The 22,905-nt window shown below is 39.0% G+C and overlaps 1 protein-coding gene across 1 annotated transcript; it reads left to right on the top strand.

Moving 5' to 3' along the window:
- The first annotated feature begins 19,888 nt into the window (after window positions 1-19,888).
- Window positions 19,889-22,905, top strand: LOC117330339. The gene is made up of 3 exons (XM_033888552.1): window positions 19,889-20,011; window positions 21,954-22,296; window positions 22,505-22,905. Exons 1-3 carry the CDS (start codon window positions 19,953-19,955, stop codon window positions 22,784-22,786), a joined length of 684 nt encoding a protein of 227 aa, XP_033744443.1. The 5' UTR covers window positions 19,889-19,952; the 3' UTR covers window positions 22,787-22,905.

Here is a 22,905-nt window from a genome sequence, read left to right as displayed (position 1 = left end):
CCGTCTGTACACCTATGGACGTTTGCATACTATGTATATAAAAATCATGCATTTATATATACATTGTTAATACGTTGGCACCGTTAAAGTGTGAAATAATGAAGTTCGGTATGTGTATTGAAATACCATTGGTTGGACGGACACGGCTGACGTGCTATCTACTGGCATGTGGTAACCTCCCACCCCGGGGACACGTTTAACAGAAGTGTGTTTTGCTGATGATCAACGATAATTACCACTGTTGAAATGAGAATTTTAATCATCATTGAAATGTATTTGCACGCTAATATTCGTATTTATTTTTCTCATAATATTTGTTTCAATAAAGATTTTGGTGCAGAAAAAAAAATGGAAGAGAAATAACAACTACCTTACATAAACAAGATATCTATTTACCCCAAAACACCAATCTAGTCCAATATTTGTGTTCTATTCCATCCATGCAAACCCTCGCTTTACGTTGGTCATTAGTTAAGGTATGGTTAGTTAGAGGCCCAGTATTGTTAGTTAGATGTTCAGGTATTGGTTGTTAGATGTGTAGGTATTGTTAGTTGGATGTTCAAATATTGTTAGTTAGATGGTCAGGTATGGTTAGTGAGAGGTCCAGTATTGTTAGTTAGATGTTCCGGTATTGTTAGTTAGATGCCCAGTATTGTTAGTTAGAGGCCCAGTATTGTTAGTTAGAGGCCCAGTATTGTTAGTTAGAGGCCCAGTATGGTTAGTTAGATGCCCAGTATTGTTAGTTAGAGGCCCAGTATTGTTAGTTAGAGGCCCAGTATTGTTAGTTAGAGGCCCAGTATGGTTTGTTAGAGGCCCAGTATGGTTAGTTAGATGCCCAGTATTGTTAGTTAGAGGCCCAGTATGGTTAGTTAGAGGCCCAGTATTGTTAGTTAGAGGCCCAGTATTGTTAGTTAGAGGCCCAGTATGGTTAGTTAGAGGCCCAGTATGGTTAGTTAGATGCCCAGTATTGTTAGTTAGAGGCCCAGCATGGTTAGTTAGAGGCCCAGTATTGTTAGTTAGAGGCCCAGTATTGTTAGTTAGAAGTTCTGGTATTGTTAGTTAGAGGCCCAGTATTGTTAGTTAGATGCCCAGTATTGTTAGTTAGAGGTTCCGGTATTGTTAGTTAGTAGTCCAGTATTGTTAGTTAGAGGTTCCGGTATTGTTAGTTAGAGGTTCCAGTATTGTTAGTTAGATGTCCCGGTATTGTTAGTTAGAGGTTCGGTATTGTTAGTTAGATGTCCAGTATTGTTAGTTAGAGGTTCCGGTATTGTTAGTTAGAGGTTCAGGTATTGTTAGTTAGAAGTTCAGGTATTGGTTGTTAGATGTGTAGGTATTGTTAGTTGGATGTTCAAATATTGTTAGTTAGATGGTCAGGTATGGTTAGTGAGAGGTCCAGTATTGTTAGTTAGATGTTCCGGTATTGTTAGTTAGATGCCCAGTATTGTTAGTTAGAGGCCCAGTATGGTTAGTAAGAGGCCCAGTATGGTTAGTTAGATGCCCAGTATTGTTAGTTAGAGGCCCAGTTTAGCTAGTTAGAGGCCCAGTATTGTTAGTTAGAGGCCAAGTATGGTTAGTTAGAGGCCCAGCATGGTTAGTTAGATGCCCATTATTGTTAGTTAGAGGCCCAGTATTGTTAGTTAGAGGCCCAGTATGGTTAGTTAGAGGCCCAGTATTGTTAGTTAGAGGCCCAGTATGGTTAGTTAAATGCCCAGTATTGTTAATTAGAGGCCCAGCATGGTTAGTTAGAGGCCCAGTATGGTTAGTTAGATGCCCAGTATTGTTAGTTAGAGGCCCAGTATTGTTAGTTAGAGGCCCAGTATGGTTAGTTAGAGGCCCAGTATTGTTAGTTAGATGTTCCGGTATTGTTAGTTAGATGCCCAGTATTGTTAGTTAGAGGCCCAGTATTGTTAGTTAGAGGCCCAGTATTGTTAGTTAGAGGCCCAGTATGGTTAGTTAGAGGCCCAGTATGGTTAGTTAGATGCCCAGTATTGTTAGTTAGAGGCCCAGTATGGTTAGTTAGAGGCCCAGTATGGTTAGTTAGAGGCCAAGTATGGTTAGTTAGAGGCCCAGTATGGTTAGTTAGATGCCCAGTATTGTTAGTTAGAGGCCCAGCATGGTTAGTTAGAGGCCCAGTATTGTTAGTTAGAGGCCCAGTATGGTTAGTTAGATGCCCAGTATTGTTAGTTAGAGGCCCAGCATGGTTAGTTAGAGGCCCAGTATTGTTAGTTAGAGGCCCAGTATTGTTAGTTAGAGGTTCCGGTATTGTTAGTAAGAGGCCCAGTATTGTTAGTTAGATGCCCAGTATTGTTAGTTAGAGGTTCCGGTATTGTTAGTTAGATGTCCAGTATTGTTAGTTAGAGGTTCCGGTATTGTTAGTTAGAGGTTCCAGTATTGTTAGTTAGATATCCCGGTATTGTTAGTTAGAGGTTCGGTATTGTTAGTTAGATGTCCAGTATTGTTAGTTAGAGGTTCCGGTATTGTTAGTTAGAGGTTCAGGTATTGTTAGTTAGATGTTCAGGTATTGGTTGTTAGATGTGTAGGTATTGTTAGTTTGATGTTCAAATATTGTTAGTTAGATGGTCAGGTATGGTTAGTGAGAGGTCCAGTATTGTTAGTTAGATGTTCCGGTATTGTTAGTTAGATGCCCAGTATTGTTAGTTAGAGGCCCAGTATTGTTAGTTAGAGGCCCAGTATTGTTAGTTAGAGGCCCAGTATAGTTAGTTAGAGGCCCAGTATGGTTAGTTAGAGGCCCAGTATTGTTAGTTAGAGGCCCAGTATGGTTAGTTAAATGCCCAGTATTGTTAGTAAGAGGCCCAGCATGGTTAGTTAGAGGCCCAGTATTGTTAGTTAGAGGCCCAGTATTGTTAGTTAGAGGTTCCGGTATTGTTAGTAAGAGGCCCAATATTGTTAGTTAGATGCCCAGTATTGTTAGTTAGAGGCTCCGGTATGGTTAGTTAGATGCCCAGTATTGTTAGTTAGAGGCCCAGTATTGTTAGTTAGAGGCCCAGTATGGTTAGTTAGAGGCCCAGTATTGTTAGTTAGATGTTCCGGTATTGTTAGTTAGATGCCCAGTATTGTTAGTTAGAGGCCCCGTATTGTTAGTTAGAGGCCCAGTATTGTTAGTTAGAGGCCCAGTATGGTTAGTTAGAGGCCCAGTATGGTTAGTTAGATGCCCAGTATTGTTAGTTAGAGGCCCAGTATGGTTAGTTAGAGGCCCAGTATTGTTAGTTAGAGGCCAAGTATGGTTAGTTAGAGGCCCAGTATGGTTAGTTAGATGCCCAGTATTGTTAGTTAGAGGCCCAGTATTGTTAGTTAGAGGCCCAGTATGGTTAGTTAGAGGCCCAGTATTGTTAGTTAGAGGCCCAGTATGGTTAGTTAGATGCCCAGTATTGTTAGTTAGAGGCCCAGCATGGTTAGTTAGAGGCCCAGTATTGTTAGTTAGAGGTTCCGGTATTGTTAGTAAGAGGCCCAATTTTGTCAGTTAGATGCCCAGTATTGTTAGTTAGAGGTTCCGGTATTGTTAGTTAGATGTCCAGTATTGTAAGTTAGAGGTTCCGGTATTGTTAGTTAGAGGTTCCAGTATTGTTAGTTAGATGTCCCGGTATTGTTAGTTAGAGGTTCGGTATTGTTAGTTAGATGTCCAGTATTGTTAGTTAGAGGTTCCGGTATTGTTAGTTAGAGGTTCAGGTATTGTTAGTTAGATGTTCAGGTATTGGTTGTTAGATGTGTAGGTATTGTTAGTTGGATGTTCAAATATTGTTAGTTAGATGGTCAGGTATGGTTAGTGAGAGGTCCAGTATTGTTAGTTAGATGTTCCGGTATTGTTAGTTAGATGCCCAGTATTGTTAGTTAGAGGCCCAGTATTGTTAGTTAGAGGCCCAGTATTGTTAGTTAGAGGCCCAGTATAGTTAGTTAGAGGCCCAGTATGGTTAGTTAGATGCCCAGTATTGTTAGTTAGAGGCCCAGTATAGCTAGTTAGAGGCCCAGTATTGTTAGTTAGAGGCCAAGTATGGTTAGTTAGAGGCCCAGTATGGTTAGTTAGATGCCCATTATTGTTAGTTAGAGGCCCAGTATTGTTAGTTAGAGGCCCAGTATGGTTAGTTAGAGGCCCAGTATTGTTAGTTAGAGGCCCAGTATGGTTAGTTAAATGCCCAGTATTGTTAGTAAGAGGCCCAGCATGGTTAGTTAGAGGCCCAGTATTGTTAGTTAGAGGCCCAGTATTGTTAGTTAGAGGTTCCGGTATTGTTAGTTAGAGGCCCAATATTGTTAGTTAGATGCCCAGTATTGTTAGTTAGAGGCTCCGGTATTGTTAGTTAGATGTCCAGTATTGTTAGTTAGATGTCCCGGTATTGTTAGTTAGAGGTTCCGGTATTGTTAGTTAGATGTCCAGTATTGTTATTTAGAGGTTCCGGTATTGTTAGTTAGAGGTTCCAGTATTGTTAGTTAGATGTCCCGGTATTGTTAATTAGAGGTTCCGGTATTGTTAGTTAGATGTCCAGTATTGTTAGTTAGAGGTTCCGGTATTGTTAGTTAGAGGTTCCGGTAATGTTAGTTAGAGGTTCCAGTATTGTTAGTTAGATGTTCAGGTATTGTTAGTTAGAGGTTCCGGTATTGTTAATTAGATGTCCAGTATTGTTAGTTAGAGGTTCCGGTATTGTTAGTTAGAGGTTCCGGTATTGTTAGTTAGATGTTTCGGTATTGTTAGTTAGATGTCCAGTATTGTTAGTTAGATGTTCCGGTATTGTTAGTTAGATGTTCAGGTATTGTTAGCTAGAGGCCCAGTATGGTTAGTTAGATGTTCCGGTATTGGTAGTTAGAGGTTCCGGTATTGTTAGTTAGATGTTCCGGTATTGTTAGTTAGAGGTTCCGGTATTGTTAGTTAGATGTCCCGGTATTGTTAGTTAGAGGTTCCGGTATTGTTAGTTAGAGGTTACGGTATTGTTAGTTAGATGTTCCGGTATTGTTAGTTAGAGGTTCCGGTATTGTTAGTTAGATGTCCCGGTATTGTTAGTGAGATGTTGCGGTATTGTTAGTTAGATGTTGCGGTATTGTTAGTTAGAGGTTCCGGTATTGTTAGTTAGAGGTTCCGGTATTGTTAGTTAGATGTTCAGGTATTGTTAGTTAGATGTTCCGGTATTGTTAGTTAGATGGTCAGGTATGGTTAGTTAGATGTTGCGGTATTGTTAGTTAGATGTTGCGGTATTGTTAGTTAGAGGTTCCGGTATTGTTAGTTAGATGTTCCGGTATTGTTAGTTAGATGTTCCGGTTTTGTCAGTTAGAGGTTCCGGTATTGTTAGTTAGATGTCCCGGTATTGTTAGTTAGATGTTCAGGTATTGTTAGTTAGAGGTTCCGGTATTGTTAGTTAGATGTTCTGGTATTGTTAGTTAGATGTTCCGGTATTGTTAGTTAGAGGCCCAGTATTGTTAGTTAGAGGCCCAGTATGATTAGTTAGATGTTCCGGTATTGTTAGTTAGAGGCCCAGTATTGTTAGTTAGAGGCCCAGTATGGTTAGTTAGATGCCCAGTATTGTTAGTTAGATGTTCGGGTATTTTAGTAAGATGTTTAAATATCGTTAGTTAGATGTTCAGGTATTGTTAGTTAGAGGCCCAGTATTGTTAGTTAGAGGCCCAGTATGGTTAGTTAGATGTTCCGGTATTGTTAGTTAGAGGTTCCAGTATTGTTAGTTAGAGGTTCCAGTATTGTTAGTTAGATGTTCCAGTATGGTTAGTAAGATATTCCGGTATTGTTAGTTAGATGCCCAGTATTGTTAGTTAGAGGCCCAGTATTGTTAGTTAGAGGCCCAGTATTGTTAGTTAGAGGCCCAGTATGGTTAGTTAGAGGCCCAGTATGGTTAGTTAGATGCCCAGTATTGTTAGTTAGAGGCCCAGTATGGTTAGTTAGAGCCCAAGTATTGTTAGTTAGATGTTCAGGTATTGTTAGTTAGAGGCCCAGTATTGTTAGTTAGAGGCCCAGTATGGTTAGTTAGAGGCCCAGTATTGTTAGTTAGAGGCTCAGTATGGTTAGTTAGAGGCCAAGTATTGTTAGTTAGATGTTCGGGTATTTTAGTTAGATGTTTAAGTATCGTTAGTTAGATGTTCAGGTATTGTTAGTTAGATGTTCAGGTATTGTTAGTTAGAGGCCCAGTATTGTTAGTTAGAGGTCCAGTATTGTTAGTTAGATGTTCCGGTATTGTTAGTTAGAGGTCCAGTATTGTTAGTTAGAGGCCCAGTATTGTTAGTTAGAGGCCCAGTATGGTTAATTAGATGTTCCGGTATTGATAGTTAGAGGTCCAGTATTGTAAGTTAGAGGCCCAGTATTGTTAGTTAGAGGCCCAGTATGGTTAGTTAGATGCCCAGTATTGTTAGTTAGATGTTTAAATATCGTTAGTTAGATGTTTAGGTATTGTTAGTTAGAGGCCCAGTATGGTTACTAACATGTTCCAGTATTGTTAGTTAGAGGTCCAGTATTGTTAGTTAGAGGCCCAGTATTGTTAGTTAGAGGTTCCGGTATTGTTAGTTAGAGGCCCAGTATTGTTAGTTAGATGTTCCGGTATTGTTAGTTAGAGGTCCAGTATTGTTAGTTAGAGGCCCAGTATTGTTAGTTAGAGGCCCAGTATGATTAGTTAGATGTTCCGGTATTGTTAGTTAGAGGCCCAGTATTGTTAGTTAGATGTTCGGGTATTTTAGTTAGATGTTTAAATATCGTCAGTTAGATGTTTAGGTATTGTTAGTTAAAGGTCCAGTATTGTTAGTTAGAGGCCCAGTATTGTTAGTTAGATGTTCAGGTATTGTTAGTTAGAGGCCCAGTATTGTTAATTAGAGGTTCCGGTATTGTAAGTTAGATGTTCGGGTATTTTAGTTAGAGGTTCCGGTATTGTTAGTTAGATGTTTAAGTATCGTTAGTTAGATGTTTAGGTAGTTTTAGTTAGAGGTTCCGGTATTGTTAGTTAGAGGCCCAGTATTGTTAGTTAGAGGTTCCGGTATTGTTAGTTAGAGGCCCAGTATTGTTAGTTAGATGTTCCGGTATTGTAAGTTAGATGTTCATATAATGTTTGAGGCTCAGGTATTATTAGTTAGATGTTCAGGTATTGTTAGTTGGAGAAGCAGGGTTCTTTAGTTAAATGTTCACGGATCATTAGTTAGATGTTCCGATTCTTTCAGGTTTGCAGTATAACATTGAGCTTTAAAACAAATACGCATCGTTAAATAATCAACATTATAAACATTACGTCAAAACAAAACAAAACAAAAACAGGTCGCCATTATATGTTACTTATGTCCAACGAAATGTGTGGTCAGGTTGCAACATTGGGTACACACTTTCACCTAGGCGACCAGAGTTCAATTCGCCGATCGGGCGTGAATAAGTACATTTGACATGTATCGGATCACCTGTTGGTTATCTCCGGGTACTCCGGTATTACCTGTTGGTTATCTCCTGGGTACTCCGGTATTACCTGTGGGTTATCTCCGGGTACTCCGGTATTACCTGTGGGTTATCTCCGGGTACTCCGGTATTACCTGTGGGTTATCTCCGGGTTTTCTAGTTTACCTGTGGGTTATCCCCGGGTACTCCGGTATTACCTGTGGGTTATCTCCGGGCACTCTGGTATTACCTGTGGGTTATCTCCGGGTACTCCGGTATTACCTGTGGGTTATTTCTGGGTACTCCGGTATTACCTGTTGGTTTTCTCTGGGTACTCCGGTATTACCTGTGGGTTATCCCCGGGTACTCCAGTATTACCTGTGGGTTATCTCCGGGTACTCCGGTATTACCTGTTGGTTAGCTCCGGGTACTCCGGTATTACCTGTGGGTTATCTCTGGGTACTCCGGTATTACCTGTGGGTTATCTCTGGGTACTCCGGTATTACCTGTGGGTTATCTCTGGGTTCTCCAGTATTACCTGTGGGTTATCTCCGGGTACTATAGTTTACCTTTGGGTTATCCCCGGGTACTCTAGTTTACCTGTGGGTTATCCCCGGGAACTCTAGTTTACCTGTGGGTTATCTCCGGGAACTCTAGTTTACCTGTGGGTCATCCCCGGGAACTCCGGTATTACCTGTAGGTTATCTCCGGGTACTATAGTTTACCTTTGGGTTATCCCCGGGTACTCTATTTTTCCTGTGGGTTATCCACGGGAACTCCGGTATTACCTGTGGGTTATCCCCGGGAACTCCGATATTACCTGTGGGTTATCTCCGGGTACTCCGGTATTACCTGTGGGTTATTTCTGGGTACTCCGGTATTACCTGTTGGTTAGCTCCGGGTACTCCGGTATTACCTGTGGGTTATCCCCGGGTACTCCAGTATTACCTGTGGGTTATCTCCGGGTACTCCGGTATTACCTGTTGGTTAGCTCCGGGTACTCCGGTATTACCTGTGGGTTATCTCTGGGTACTCCGGTATTACCTGTGGGTTATCTCTGGGTACTCCAGTATTACCTGTGGGTTATCTCCGGGTACTCTAGTTTACCTGTGGGTTATCCCCGGGTACTCCGGTATTACCTGTGGGTTATCTCCGGGCACTCTGGTATTACCTGTGGGTTATCTCCGGGCACTCCGGTATTACCTGTGGGTTATCTCCGGGTACTCTAGTTTACCTGTGGGTTATCCCCGGGTACTCCGGTATTACCTGTGGGTTATCTCCGGGCACTCCGGTATTACCTGTAGGTTATCTCCGGGCACTCCGGTATTACCTGTAGGTTATCTCCGGGTACTATAGTTTACCTTTGGGTTATCCCCGGGTACTCTAGTTTAACTGTGGGTTATCCCCGGGAACTCTAGTTTACCTGTGGGTTATCTCCGGGAACTCTAGTTTACCTGTGGGTCATCCCCGGGAACTCCGGTATGACCTGTAGGTTATCTCCGGGTACTATAGTTTACCTTTGGGTTATCCCCGGGTACTCTAGTTTACCTGTGGTTTATTCCCGGGAACTCCGGTATTACCTGTGGGTTATCCCCGGGAACTCCGGTATTACCTGTGGGTTATCTCCGGGTACTCCGGTATTACCTGTGGGTTGTCTCTGGGTACTCCGGTATTACCTGTTGGTTTTCTCTGGGTACTCTAGTTTACCTGTGGTTTATTCCCGGGAACTCCGGTATTACCTGTGGGTTATCCCCGGGTACTCCAGTATTACCTGTGGGTTATCTCCGGGTACTCCGGTATTACCTGTTGGTTAGCTCCGGGTACTCCGGTATTACCTGTGGGTTATCTCTGGGTACTCCGGTATTACCTGTGGGTTATCTCTGGGTACTCCAGTATTACCTGTGGGTTATCTCCGGGTACTCCAGTATTACCTGTTGGTTAGCTCCGGGTACTCCGGTATTACCTGTGGGCTATCTCTGGGTACTCCAGTATTACCTGTGGGTTATCTCCGGGTACTCCGGTATTACCTGTGGGTTATCTCCGGGTACTCCGGTATTACCTGTGGGCTATCTCTGGGTACTCCAGTATTACCTGTGGGTTATCTCCGGGTACTCCGGTATTACCTGTGGGTTATCCCCGGGTACTTCGATATTACCTGTTAGTTATCTCCGGGTACTCCTGTTTCTTCCCGCAGTAAGACCCCTGGTGCGATTCCATCTGGACCAACAAGCACGATTAATACATATATATGACCATGAGTTTTTATTTCATATAAGATTTTAAGAAACGAGCCGTAGAGGTTTTTGTTTCGAGAATTAAAACTTCGGGACGAATTTCATAAAATCGTATACGAAACGAAAACACATTTAAGATACTTGTTTATCACATAGGTCAGAAGACGTACATTTTGACGGGTATTTAAAATTTAAAAATGTGGAGGGCTATAAAAACAAAAGGAGACAGCTATTATGGCGTCACAATCGATTTCTGACTGACACGGCCAATGAAAAACACTCCAGGGTAAATTACACTAGTGAATATGCAACAATATAATATGTGCAAATTCAGTGGAAAACAGGTCGATTATGTGATAAAGGTCGTTATAACTTGTTACAGAATAACTGTAAAATAGATAAAGTTTGCATTGACAAATAAATACGTATAATTGACTCTTATAACTGTCAGCAACAGAAAATGTGTTAAATTTGAATAAAGATCAGATAATTATGACAGGTTTTTACATGAAGGAATAATTCCGGAGCCTATCGCGGTGATCCCCGTGCCAAGGTGTCATGTTAGAACTACCATTAGGCACCTTGTATGATGTACTTTAGTACATTAACTCGTAAACAAAGCGGACAGTGTTACATACCTGTCAATAAGTATGTCAAGATAATGTCAAGGGTTTCTTTTTAAGAAAATTAAACAACTTCTGGCTTATATCTGTCACATCAACCAGCACGGAGGTGTATACTTTATACTATGTTCGTCCCTGCTTTTACAACTATATATATAAGTTGTGTATTGATGTACGTTTAAGTCATACAATAAGTTTACGTCATCGAAAGTTGCATTCATATGCAAGTTTAAGTTATACAATAAGTTTACGTCATCGAAAGTTGCGTATGTATGTACGTTTAAGTTATACAATAAGTTTACGTCATCGAAAGTTGCGTATATATGTACGTTTAATTTATACAATAAGTTTACGTCATCGAAAGTTGCGTATATATGTACGTTTAAGTTATACAATAAGTTTACGTCATCGAAAGTTGCGTATATATGCACGTTTAAGTTATACAATAAGTTTAAGGTGTCTATATATATAACTAATACAATGATTTTACATGTACACCATTGGAAAGTGTACAGCATACATGTACGTTTATATTAAACAATAATTTTACACCATCGGAAGTTGAGTATAGAGACGTTAACGTTTCGGAAAAAATCATTCCAGATTCAAAAAAAGGAACATCGCTGCATTTTCTGCATATTACTTTTTTTAGATTTTAAGTCTGGCATATCAATCCTGCTGACAAATATTAAAAACGAGCAGACACTTACAAAAGCCGAAGTTCTTTTTGTCGTTCAGAACTAAACGATACAGTAGCATTTTTGACTGAATTTTTTGCTAATGTTGCGTGTGATTCATAATGATATACTTGTTGCCTTTGAAATTCTAGTGTGTAAAATCTAGGGCTACACGTATAAGCATGTTGTATTATGGATAATTATCCATGGAATTATCTAAAAATGTCCAAATGTCCTTGTTTCTGGTCTCCCTTTGATGAATCTGAATACCCCAAACATAACTTAAATTTTTGATCGTCAATACTCTCGACGCTCGGGAGGTTATATTCAAGTTCTTCGATTCAAAGATGGAATAAGGATGCACTTCCGGTTTCAGAACAGTTCGTGCATTCTATGTGATGACAAGTGACTAAATAAAGAATGCACAGTACGACACGATACTATGTGGAATGTTTCCCAATTAGTTTCGTATATTTTATAAACACTTAACATAGCATCCAACAACTTAGCTAGTTAAGATTAGCTTCCACGTATAGTAGGGCGGAAGAATTTAATCTAGGCGTTGTATTTAATTAGCTGCTTCAAGCTATGGATAGGTACCAACATTATTCCAACATATTCTCCCATGATTACCATTAAAATCATGACGTCATTAAACACAAAACTAAATTAATAATGATGAACTATATAATTATGATGTCTTTACGAATGTGTCAACAGAAAAATGGAGAACGTTGAATAAGCTTACATTTATTTTGATGCATTGTGCTAAAACAGTGAGTGTCATTATTGTTGCGAAAGTCGGATTGAGATTGTTACGTCAAAAGTAATAAACTCCATTTAAGGATTTTTACCTGAATATATCTTGGTGGTCCTATGGTTCATGTTCCCGTCATCAGGTAGTCATCTACATCCTTCAGAGTGTCCCGATAGGAATGATCAAGTCCCAGAACCCCTCAGCTGTCTGCTAGTCAGTTGCTATAACTGCAACACACTTGGTATGTACCCATATACTTTACATACACACAGAATATGTCACTTGTTTCGCATTTCCACTGTTCATCTCTCTTTCTCCACAACCACATTGATGCCATCTTTGCTTCTCTGCACAGACGTCCGCCTCCCTACACCAGTGATACGAATGACCCGCAGAGCCCTCCACATATACTGTCCGACGAAGCCTCGGTATCCCGCCTCCACTGGAAGGTAAAATAATTAACATCCTCGCTGCTATCACCAAATCTTGGTACTTGGTTGCTATCACCAAATCTTGGTACTTGGTTGCTATCACCAAATTTTGGTACTTGGCTGCTATCACCAAATCTTGGTACTTGGTCTGCTTCCGCTCGTAGGCGACATCGATTATGTCTTCCCACAGCACTGTTTATTCCACCAAAACATTCTGTCTGGAAGACAAAGACCAACTGACAATGTAGTTCCACTCTTTTCCATATCATCTCCATTACTCCGTTCCATGAACATGCATTGTTGGCGAATTTTAGGCTTCCTTTGTCACATTTTCCTGTTCCCTTCCAAGTATTTGCAGAGACAGGTTAATCATGTCATGGCAGTACATAATATCGTCGTACAATAGTTGAGACCAAAGGATCCGTCGTAATACCCTTGTAGATACATCTAGGCTCTGTATTTAACCGGCAAACCAATTCTATTTATCGTGTCCATCCACCATTTCACCACATGTGTTTCCGGAGACACTTTACCGGCATCTACGACACCGCTGGATTTATATCCTCTCTGTTCCTAATAATCTCGTTGGTAATCCTTCCTCTCTTCAGTACCAGATTGGACTTTGTGGGTTTGCTCTTCATATGTGTCCATCTAACTCTCAATCTCTCAAAGAGCCCATCTCGCCTCGATGACTGTCCTCGCACTGGCCGTTATATCATCCACGAATCTCAATCTGGGGTCTGTTGTATTCCAGCCTTCATCCGTGGGCTTCTACTTATATTCTCTACCAAATTCACCATTAGATCCATGGTATCCTCTCTAGCACATGATGACATCCTAGTATCAGTTAAAACAGCTTGTGCGGCATAAAACGATACGTGATTGCTAGGTCCAACCATATGACAGCCAGTTCATCTCTTTGCTTTTCTCAAATAACCTGCGTTAGGAAACTTGTATGCATATTGACACCCGTGGAACTCTTACTTTCCACACGTCGATGTCAGCATACTTATTGGTTAGCACAAAGGTGGTCATGCCTTAAGTCAGTATCGCTAGGATTATCAGTCCTTTGATGTTCTATTAGGATGTGGTTCGGCACAGCATGGTTGTCCACCTTTTTTCTTTGGTCATGATAAATCCCTCTGCATGTTGTCAACTGCCTGTTGACTGCCCTCTTATCCACATTTTAAAATGTTTCTATAATGGCTTGGTTAACCTCTGCCAGGTCATATACTTTGTAAAAAATAATATTTGGACCCAAACATGCTGCTGCAGCCTTCCTGGTGACTACAATCACTCTTCAACCTTGATTCACATTCACCAAACAGGTGTTCTGCTTTATCATTCTCATAATTCTTCACTCCTCCAGATGTCGCTGAGCATGCTCTGAAAGATGTTTCTTCACTTCGTCACCTTCTGAGTTCAATATTCCAGGCCCTTTACTGTCTGAAAAAAATGTCATATAAACTGAAACGGGTTGGCAGTGAATCGTGTGCAAGCTCTCTCGACTACAGCCACCAAAGATTGGAGAATAGCATCAACGTCATGTCAAACTTCTCCCTATCAGCTTTGCTTCTACTGGGTGGCCACTTGATCTTTGCTTTCCTGCAATTTATTTTCTGTGTTTTTGGACGCTATTGTGACTTTTGTTTTAGTCCTGGACCATCTTCTCTTTCTCATTGAAGTGTCCTGTGTGATTTTTTAATTAACGCGCGCAGAACTGATGCACCCGAGTTTTCAAATATGGATCTTAGGCCCTCACTCATGCTTCAGTATCTTCCAATTACTAAATGTACTTCTGTTATCCAAGCTCTCAATCACTGATCGATCCGGTATTGTATCTATTGTAACCCCTTGATTAGGAAGTTCATACTCCTCCTTTGGCCTACCAAGTTTCTACAGTCTGTGTCTCTCCAGACTGCCGTCTGTCTATTCAGGTTGTCATCGCTTTAATATACGTTTTGCATATTACGCCGCCATTTTGGGGTCAGAGGTCAAGCGGTTAAACTTTTGTAAACAAAACATGGCGGCGCCTACAACCCTCACAGCTTTCAGTCGTTGAACGTCGTCATTTTGAGGACATTTTTGTGAAAATCGAACGTTATTATTAATGGGGAAATTACTCAGATATTATATTCTACATATTGTGTCGCTTGCAGCTGAAATACTACATTCTAATTACTAGAAGCATCAAAGTTTAATACCGCGGCATATTCCAATTCCCGTGAAATGTTTACAAACGCACACGGGAAAAGTTAACGAAACGTCAACGAACTGAACGTTCCTGGTATTGTATTTATTCATATCATCAGCATCACATTTGTGAAAATTATAATATATATACATGCTAATATTGTTGTAAAGAATACAAATAGATAATGTCCAGATCCATCGGTAGCAAATTTACCAACGATGCTAAAATATGGCGTTGGTCCTCACATCTTATATTCAAACATATCACCAGCAGCTGTATATCTATAATTAGAGGATGATGCTTTGTGTGCAATTGACTAACTCCACAGGCACAGGTATAAGCTTAGGTTTTAAATATTTCAATAGTAGCCAGAATTCCCATGCAATGCATTTAATGATCAGTTGCCAGCAAATTAAATTTGACCAATGGTTATTCATGTATTTCATGGAGGTACACCTCCAAAGGGCATAAACATCCTGAGCGATGTCCTATAAACTCGTATTACCTTCTTTGAAATATCTCTTGAATTTATAAAAAAAACAACAACAAATAAACAGAAACAAATGCATGCATTTTGTCTCATTTTTACCCTTCTTATCCACTCCCAACTGATCTCTTGATCCACAACTTAGCTACAAGTTTTATGTCACATATTATATAACATTAAAGTCATTGTTTATATTTCTTGTCAAATAAGAATAAAGAATATATCTAAATACATGATAATGAAGTTGTTATCAACAGTTTCTGATATGCTATTATCACATTAGTCTCATATTTAAACTGTTTAAAACAGTGATTGGTTGAAATACATTGGTCCTCCAGGTGTGATCAGAGTATATGTCTCTGGTGTGATGAAACATACATTTGTCTATTTCAGGTCACTTAGAACTTAATGAAACTACATTTGTATGACCAGTACAACATCCAGACTTGGGTGGCGGGGTGGCATAGTGGTATTACACTTGCATTTCACCAAAGTGGTCAGGGGTTTGATTCCCAATTGGATGTGAAAATGTGTGGGATCGCCTTCCCCATCACACTGGGGTTTCTCCAGAAGCTGCTTTCTCCCAACCGTAGAACCCCTTGTACGCTTCCAATGGGACCAACACGAGCAATTAATGTTAGTTGGTATATCTTGTTTTGCAATTATTGTAACATGAATAGAGTACACGTTTTTCAATATCAAGACTTAAAGCAACATCATCAAGTTTACCATATTAATGGCTAGTATATAGATATGTTCCCAATGATAACAAATTAAAATGTAGAAAAGCTATATTTATCAATATCTAACATAATTATATGACAAAGCAATTAAATATAGAGCAGACAGGGAAAATATATTCTAGTAATGCAAAGGAGGAAGCTGGCATTCGACAATGACACAGGTGTAGCATGGAAAATTAAAGCTCATACAGTAGTGAAGTGAACTGCAGATCACTACCATTATGACGAAGTGAACCCCATATGGTGAAATGAAATTGCCTTATATTTTGTTTTCAACTAATTTTTCTTTTCTTATTTTTATTCACTTTATTATTTTCTTCCACAAAAGATAAGAAAAGTTTGGATCAGGATTTATAGTGGGGCACAGGGATTCACTTCATTGTAGTAATGTAAAACATGTTTTTCTTACTTCATGGGCCTCTTGTTTCACCTTATCAACTTTTCACCAATCCATAATCTAAAGATTGGTGAAAAATATTATTAGTGAGAAAATAGAAAAATGCTTTATTTAACCAATAATGCCTCGCCTTAAATTGCCTGGCCCTGGACATATTTTTTGCTGCTTTTGTGTTCAAAGGAATGAATCATGTACATGTGTGATCTAGAAAATAGTTGATGGAAAACAGTTAATTTGTAAGGAAATACAGTAGACAGGAAAAAAAGGAAAACCACGCCACAAAATTGATGCAAAGTTGATGATAACCAGATGGAATTCAACTTTGACAAATTGTAGATTTTAATCCTGGTTTGGCTTCTGGTAAGGGATTTGTTTGCTTGCTGCATTTATTGTCCTGTGAACAGCCATGGTCATTTTGAGGTGCAGTCTTCTTGTTGTAGTTGGTGACTACCTTACAGAACAACATACAGGAGGCCTGTTGCATGCCATCAAGAGCAGTTATAGGGCGAAGTGTCTTGCCCAAGGGTACAACCATGACAGCCGAGACCAGACTTTTGAGCATCTAATGATTATAATTACATTATGTTGCACTTGATACAGTGATTACCCACCTCTTTGTTCCACATACAAGATTTTCAATTACCAGGTATATATCATGCTCTTCATGCAATGCCACATTAGTTTACATGTTGATAAAACAAACTACAATACAACTGTTATAGAACACATGTCAGTCTCATTATCATTAATCAATCAAATACATATCATTGATGATTATAAAACATGTCGAAAAATTATCAAGTTTTGGTTCAATAGTACTTTGACATTCGGGTATAAATTGATTTATTCCATAAACTAGATTTTACATAAGTATTCTAATTAATTACAATGAATTATATCCCAAAAATAGGCAATGGCTTGGTCAATATTATATTCCATCTTCATTTTCAATTATTTGCAGAAAATTATCTCTGTCACTGAGCAGAAACAAATTATCCATATTTGGGGAAGGTATTAAGAAAAAACAGACATTATAGAAATAAAGTGATATAATCTACAGATGTACCTGCACATGTATATTATGGTTTGGGGGAACAAAGGACATTGCTTTTAAGGAACATTCCTCTCAAACAAGCACAACAGGAAAGGACAAATACAACTAGACATGGACTTGAACTCATAATCAGGACCTCTGAACTTGAGCTAAATGACGCCAGCGTTGAAGATTTCAAGATCATATTGGTCATTCAGATGTGTGTAACAAAAGGCCAAATAAACTGGTATTCAGCAAGTTTTACACCAGCCTGGAACACAATAACAGCATTATATAATTTCACATGAATGAATCAATTCAAATCTGATCTGTAATTGTTTTTCTTGAAACCTAGAAAATGAACATTACACAAAGAAATAAGACATTTTATTTTTGTACTACTAGGATAATGTACAGGATAATTTGGGATGTATAATATTGTCAAATTTGGCATATTGATTCAAGCTTACAAATAGATAAATAAATAATGATATTCGTTGCATGTTAATACCTCGAAATACATTGAAGGGATAAATCATTTCATGACAAGCTATACCAGCCCTTTGTCATTAAACTTGATATACAAGATCTTAAACTTTTTTTGCTATCTCTCTAATTTGAGAGTGCTCTTAGGTTAAAAATTATATTTAAAAAATTGAGTATGGTATGATAATGACAGGCTTTAAAAGGACAAAATATGTATCAATATAAATTACTCTGTTTTCGAATTCAACTTTATTAGCTCTATTATAATTACAAGTGTAATTTGATGGTGAATCATGAACAACAGAAATAACAAAAATAATGTATACATATAGGTTAACATTATATATTTAACCACAAAATACTAAATTAATACGCTAGTAAAAAGCATCTGTCAGGTGATGAACTGATAAAAGTTTATGTAACAACAGTATATATTAATTTGTATCAATTTCAATTAGACATGAAATTGAATGATGAATGCCAGCTGAAGATTCTGTACTTGCTGCATGTCAGCCAGTTTACCAAGGCCTGTCGTGTTACGTTCGTTTTTGTATTCTTAAAAAATGACACATATTTTAAAAATAGCACATTGGTTTAAGTTTCTTGCTTGAAATCGATTATATAGTTTCCCCCCGTAAAGCTGCCAGCTACATATTCTATATCGGAACTGGACACAGCTGAAACCTACCAAACGGCTGATGCAGGACCTATATCCGATACATTCATTGCTAAAATAAACGGTGACATTGGAAAAAGATCTTAGTATGAGTATCTCTGATGACAAACAGCAAGATTTAGGCATGTAAAACTAAGTGCCATATTTTCTAAACGGAGAAAACACTGCTAAAACTTTCACCTCCGTAGTGTTCCAGTGTTGTTGCGGGGAAAAATTTAACCGCTTGACCTTTGACCTGCGGCAAATGACCCGGATCAAAGATGGCAGAGGGGAATTATGCAAAACGTCTATTACTTTCGTCTTTCCTGGCGGTCACGGGTTCCCTAGAACATACAATAAATAACGCAACACTCTACATTTCAGTTCTTGCATTCAAATGGTTTATCTATTTCTTGATCATTCGATCGGAAAACCCCGTCCATGGTTCCCAGATCCAGATGGATTTGAGTCCAATGACAGGCCGTGCCGCTATTCAACAGCCCGATTAATATATTTTACTATCGAAATATGTGTCCAATCTTACTTAATAAGGTGGCTAACAACAGATGGTCTGTCACCGAGTTAACTTTTGACACACTGATATGTAAGATTATCACCTAGTTTTATTTACACCAAATAGATATACATTTAGGTATAGAACCAACTTCCACTTCCACACACCGCTTCTATAATATCGTAAATTTTCATGTCAATAAAAATAATGTGTAGTTATAATAAACACTACAGACAAATATTTGAAAATTAAAATATAGGATTAATATTATAATCAATACAGTCTGAAAACAGTAATAAAACAATAGACTCGTATTTCTGGACAGATAACATGTATTGTAATCGCTGATTTGCTGCGGTGGACACACATTAGTCGCCTCATGCATTCAAGTATTGGGATGTGATAGGTTTATAACTTTCCTGGGCCACGCTCACTATATATGCATACAATATACCGTATACACTAAAATAACATGCTCTTAGGTCGAGGTTCACTTGACCCCCAGCTCTTTCATTGGTGTACTGATAAGAAAAGTTACTAGGAATATTTATGATGGCTCTTTAGGGCCAAATATCAAATCTCGCATTCTCGTTCTCTCGACTTTAGGTTGAAAACCCGAGAATGCGAAAACGCGACGGCGAGGGAGCGAAAACGTGAGAATGTGAAAGAGCGAAAACGCGCGAATGCGAAAACGCGAGTGTAATCTCGCACTCTCGCCGTCGCGAATTCGCTCCCTCGACGTCGCGTTATTGCATCCTCGTATTTTCGACCTAAGGTCGAAAACGCGAGATGAGGCCTTAACGGCCGTCCTCGCACTCTCGCTCCCTCGCTTAAGGAAGTCCGGTATTAGATAGAACCTCATAATGACAGGCTTGTTGTGTGTATGTCCGTAGGTGGTGGAGGTTGGTGGGATCGAAATCTAGAACAATGTTTAATAGGTCTGATACACTGACACACTGATACATGCATAGGCCTGAGTTAGTATGAGATAAGTAGGCCTAATATATGAAGTAGCTACTAGCTAGTGATGTCTTTTACGCGAGGGAGCGCGAGTGCGAGGACGGCCGTTAAGGCCTAATCTCGCGTTTTCGACCTTAGAGAATGCGAAAACGCGACGGCGAGAGTTCGAGATTATTCTTGCGTTTTCACATTTTCGCCGTCGAGTTTTTGCAACTGCGTTTTTGCATTCTCGCGTTTTCGACCTAACGTCGAGAGAACGAGAATGCGAGATTTGATATTTGGCCTAACGAACCACCATAAATAACCGCATTTTAAAGATAAGGAGCACGTGCTTACGGCAATGTATAAAGGGCAGTAACATATCAACCCAGTCAGAACCCTACAAAACTTCGGACATGTTACGACTACTCGCTATCATCGTTTGTGTGGCCCTGGCACAGGGAGCGCCAAACAGGTACAGTCTACGTACAGTTATTGTCGTAAAACATAAAGAGTTAGTAACAATTACTCAGGTCTGACTCACATATTGAGTCTCAGACACCGGATGAATCTTAGGTTGATGAAAATGAGTTACGATCAATTACACATTTCTGACTTACAATGTACATGTAGACACTGGTCGGACTTCGTGTTTCTGATAATTGGCTTGTAATAATTACAGAGTTATGACTTAAAAACTGATTCTCAGACACTGGGTGAACTTCGTGTTTCTACACAGTTCTGACTCGCGTATTACGTCTCAGAGAATGGACGAAATTTTTGTTTCTGATATTATAAATGAGGTTGTAGCAATTACTCATCGGCATGGTCAGTCAAATGTTAATTATGATCTACAGAAAAAAAACGCTTAACAATATACAGTCGAATCTGTATTAAGCGACCACTCAAGGGAAGTTAAAAAACGGTCTCTTAATGGAGAGTGGTCTCTTAATAGAGATGGTATCTTAAATTTAATAAATGTTCATAATCTTTTTATTCGCTTTATCAATTGGCAATAATGATTTATAATATATATGAAAAATGAACCACCACTTTGAATAAAACAAAACATTTTTATTTTTTTTAATTTTTTTTCAATAATTATTACTGTGCTAATTTTTCATCACTATATGTATTTTTTGAAATTCTTTCAGCATAGCAAAATACATCGATTTAACATGAGAAATATATTTCATTGGTTAATTAGAATACTTTCAAATTATTTATATATATATTTTTAATTCCTGAACTCTTGGTCCGGATTTCCGCTCCGATTATTATTTACGTTCCTGCATTTCCTACTTTAAAAACGGCGACTTTTTCACTGGCAAATATCTGTTTTAATGTCTCAAAAAAGATAACAAATCACGATTTAACAGTAAGTAAAGTGTTTATGCATTCCTTCATTGTTATATTTCGCATGCAAAATGATATATTGTAAAAGACATACAAGGATTAACATTTTAAGAGGCAGCTTATGACCATATTTTTGTTGAAATATATGCAATAATTATTAGGAATGAAGCTTAATACCGATGTTTAATTAAATAAGTTATATAAATCATTTTTAAAGAACGTTATATAATTTGCTCGGACGTCGTCGAGGACTCCTCCAGACCTGGGAAAGTCGAAGAAATATATATTCGGGAATGGTAAACACCCTGAATCACAAAGATTTAGAATTAAATATGCTAAATAGTTATTTGAATTCTTGATACATGGAATTTGAAATTTGTTTTATGTAGCAACACGACATTTTATTGTGTGAGTTAAAAAAAGTAACGTATGTATGCATATGTACGTGTGTCCAAGCATTTGACACACTCACCAGCGACCGGCGAGATTATATACCTATATACCTGTAGAGCTAAACAACAGTCAAAACGTCTAATTTTGAATAGAAACATTTCTTTTTTGTTTAAAAATACATATTATATGTAATTAATGTATTGAGTAAGATAAATAATCGTTGTGGAGTCCTTCTACCATCCTGGACATGTTGATGTACATTGTAATTTATACACGTACTGTATACAGTTGTACATCACCAGGCCGTCGAAAACATCACGAATATTTGCGAGACAAAAGGACGGTACTTTAATGGCAAAAATTAACAGGTCAAATGTAGTCAATGAATGAACACAACTGTTATGCAGCACTTATATATATTATAATTAGCGACCATCCTAAATCATAATTTATATCTTTTCATATATGTGTTCGTATAAATAGTTATTTCGAAATATTTATAAACCTATCGTTAGCTGTGCGGTTTACATCGCACAGTTGTGTGGTTTGTATCGAACACCGCACATTTGTGCGCCCGATGTCTGCACGATGTGCGCACGATGTTTTTGGAACGTTGTGCGATCACACAACTGTACTTTAGTTAAATGTTTTCTTTGCCCTTGTTACAGACACTGTCCAGATGTGCTCGCTAAGGCTGGGCTCACCACCAAATACAACGAAACAATCGCCCACGCTGTCCACTCAATGACAGTGGAAGCTCTGAAACTCTTTAACCCTAGGGCCACTTCAAACAACAAAGTACCCACCGTCAACCAGGATCTCAACCAGAGCCAGAAAGTTCTACCATACGCCCCAGAGGCCCACACCGGAAATGGGTTCTCCACCATGACAATGAACATAATTGACGGTATATTGTCCACCATCGGTCACTCCAATGATGGACTGGGTCCAAACTGGTCACCAATTGAACGTGTGGCTCACGTATTCCACATGTGGGACTTGTGGCACAAGGTTTGTAAAAGAGTCAAAGATTTGCGTGGTACCGTAAAAGTGGTGTTTATTGTAAAGTCAATTGAAATGTATTTCTAATTTTATTCAATTCTTATCATTGTAGTGAAAAGGTCAGATATCAATATGCATAAATGTACGTAATAATCAAAAACAGTCCAGACTTAACCTGCCTGTTATTCACGTGCTATGCTTTCTCTCAACCCCTCAGATATACAGCACAGCATGGCAAGACATTCAGGCTGACACGCCCTCCCAGGCCACATGCGACTGTGTCCTTGACGTAGACAATAATGGGGTCAAGGCCGCTGTCCAGTGGGTGGCTGACCACTATGAGAGTGGAACACCCATCACTCTCCTGAACCGTCCAATCCCTAAATTGACTGACGCTCAGACATGGGGTGTCTGGAAGGATCGCCTGCTTCACTACTACACACCGGCTGCTCTGAAGGACGCCGCCATCTATCTCTACTGTGAAACCCAGCACATGTAATGCACGCGCGTGATGAATGCATGTACTATCGAGATGAATGTTGGTGTAAAAGATGAGTCCGTGTCGAGCATCAAACATGATACATTTTATGAATAAATTCTATCAAATTTATGAAAAAA

Source organism: Pecten maximus, chromosome 7 (genome assembly GCF_902652985.1).
Source record: "Pecten maximus chromosome 7, xPecMax1.1, whole genome shotgun sequence".
Classification (NCBI taxonomy): Eukaryota; Metazoa; Mollusca; class Bivalvia; order Pectinida; family Pectinidae; genus Pecten; species Pecten maximus.
This window is presented reverse-complemented; position numbering and strand designations above follow the sequence as displayed.

Excerpts from the sequence above, each read along its gene's own strand:
- LOC117330339 (XM_033888552.1), top strand. The coding sequence starts at position 19,953 with ATGTTACGACTACTCGCTATCATCGTTTGTGTGGCCCTGGCACAGGGA. Across the intron at positions 20,012-21,953 it reads GCACAGGGAGCGCCAAACAG|ACACTGTCCAGATGTGCTCG; the intron begins GTACAGTCTACG and ends CCCTTGTTACAG. Across the intron at positions 22,297-22,504 it reads TGTGGGACTTGTGGCACAAG|ATATACAGCACAGCATGGCA; the intron begins GTTTGTAAAAGA and ends TCAACCCCTCAG.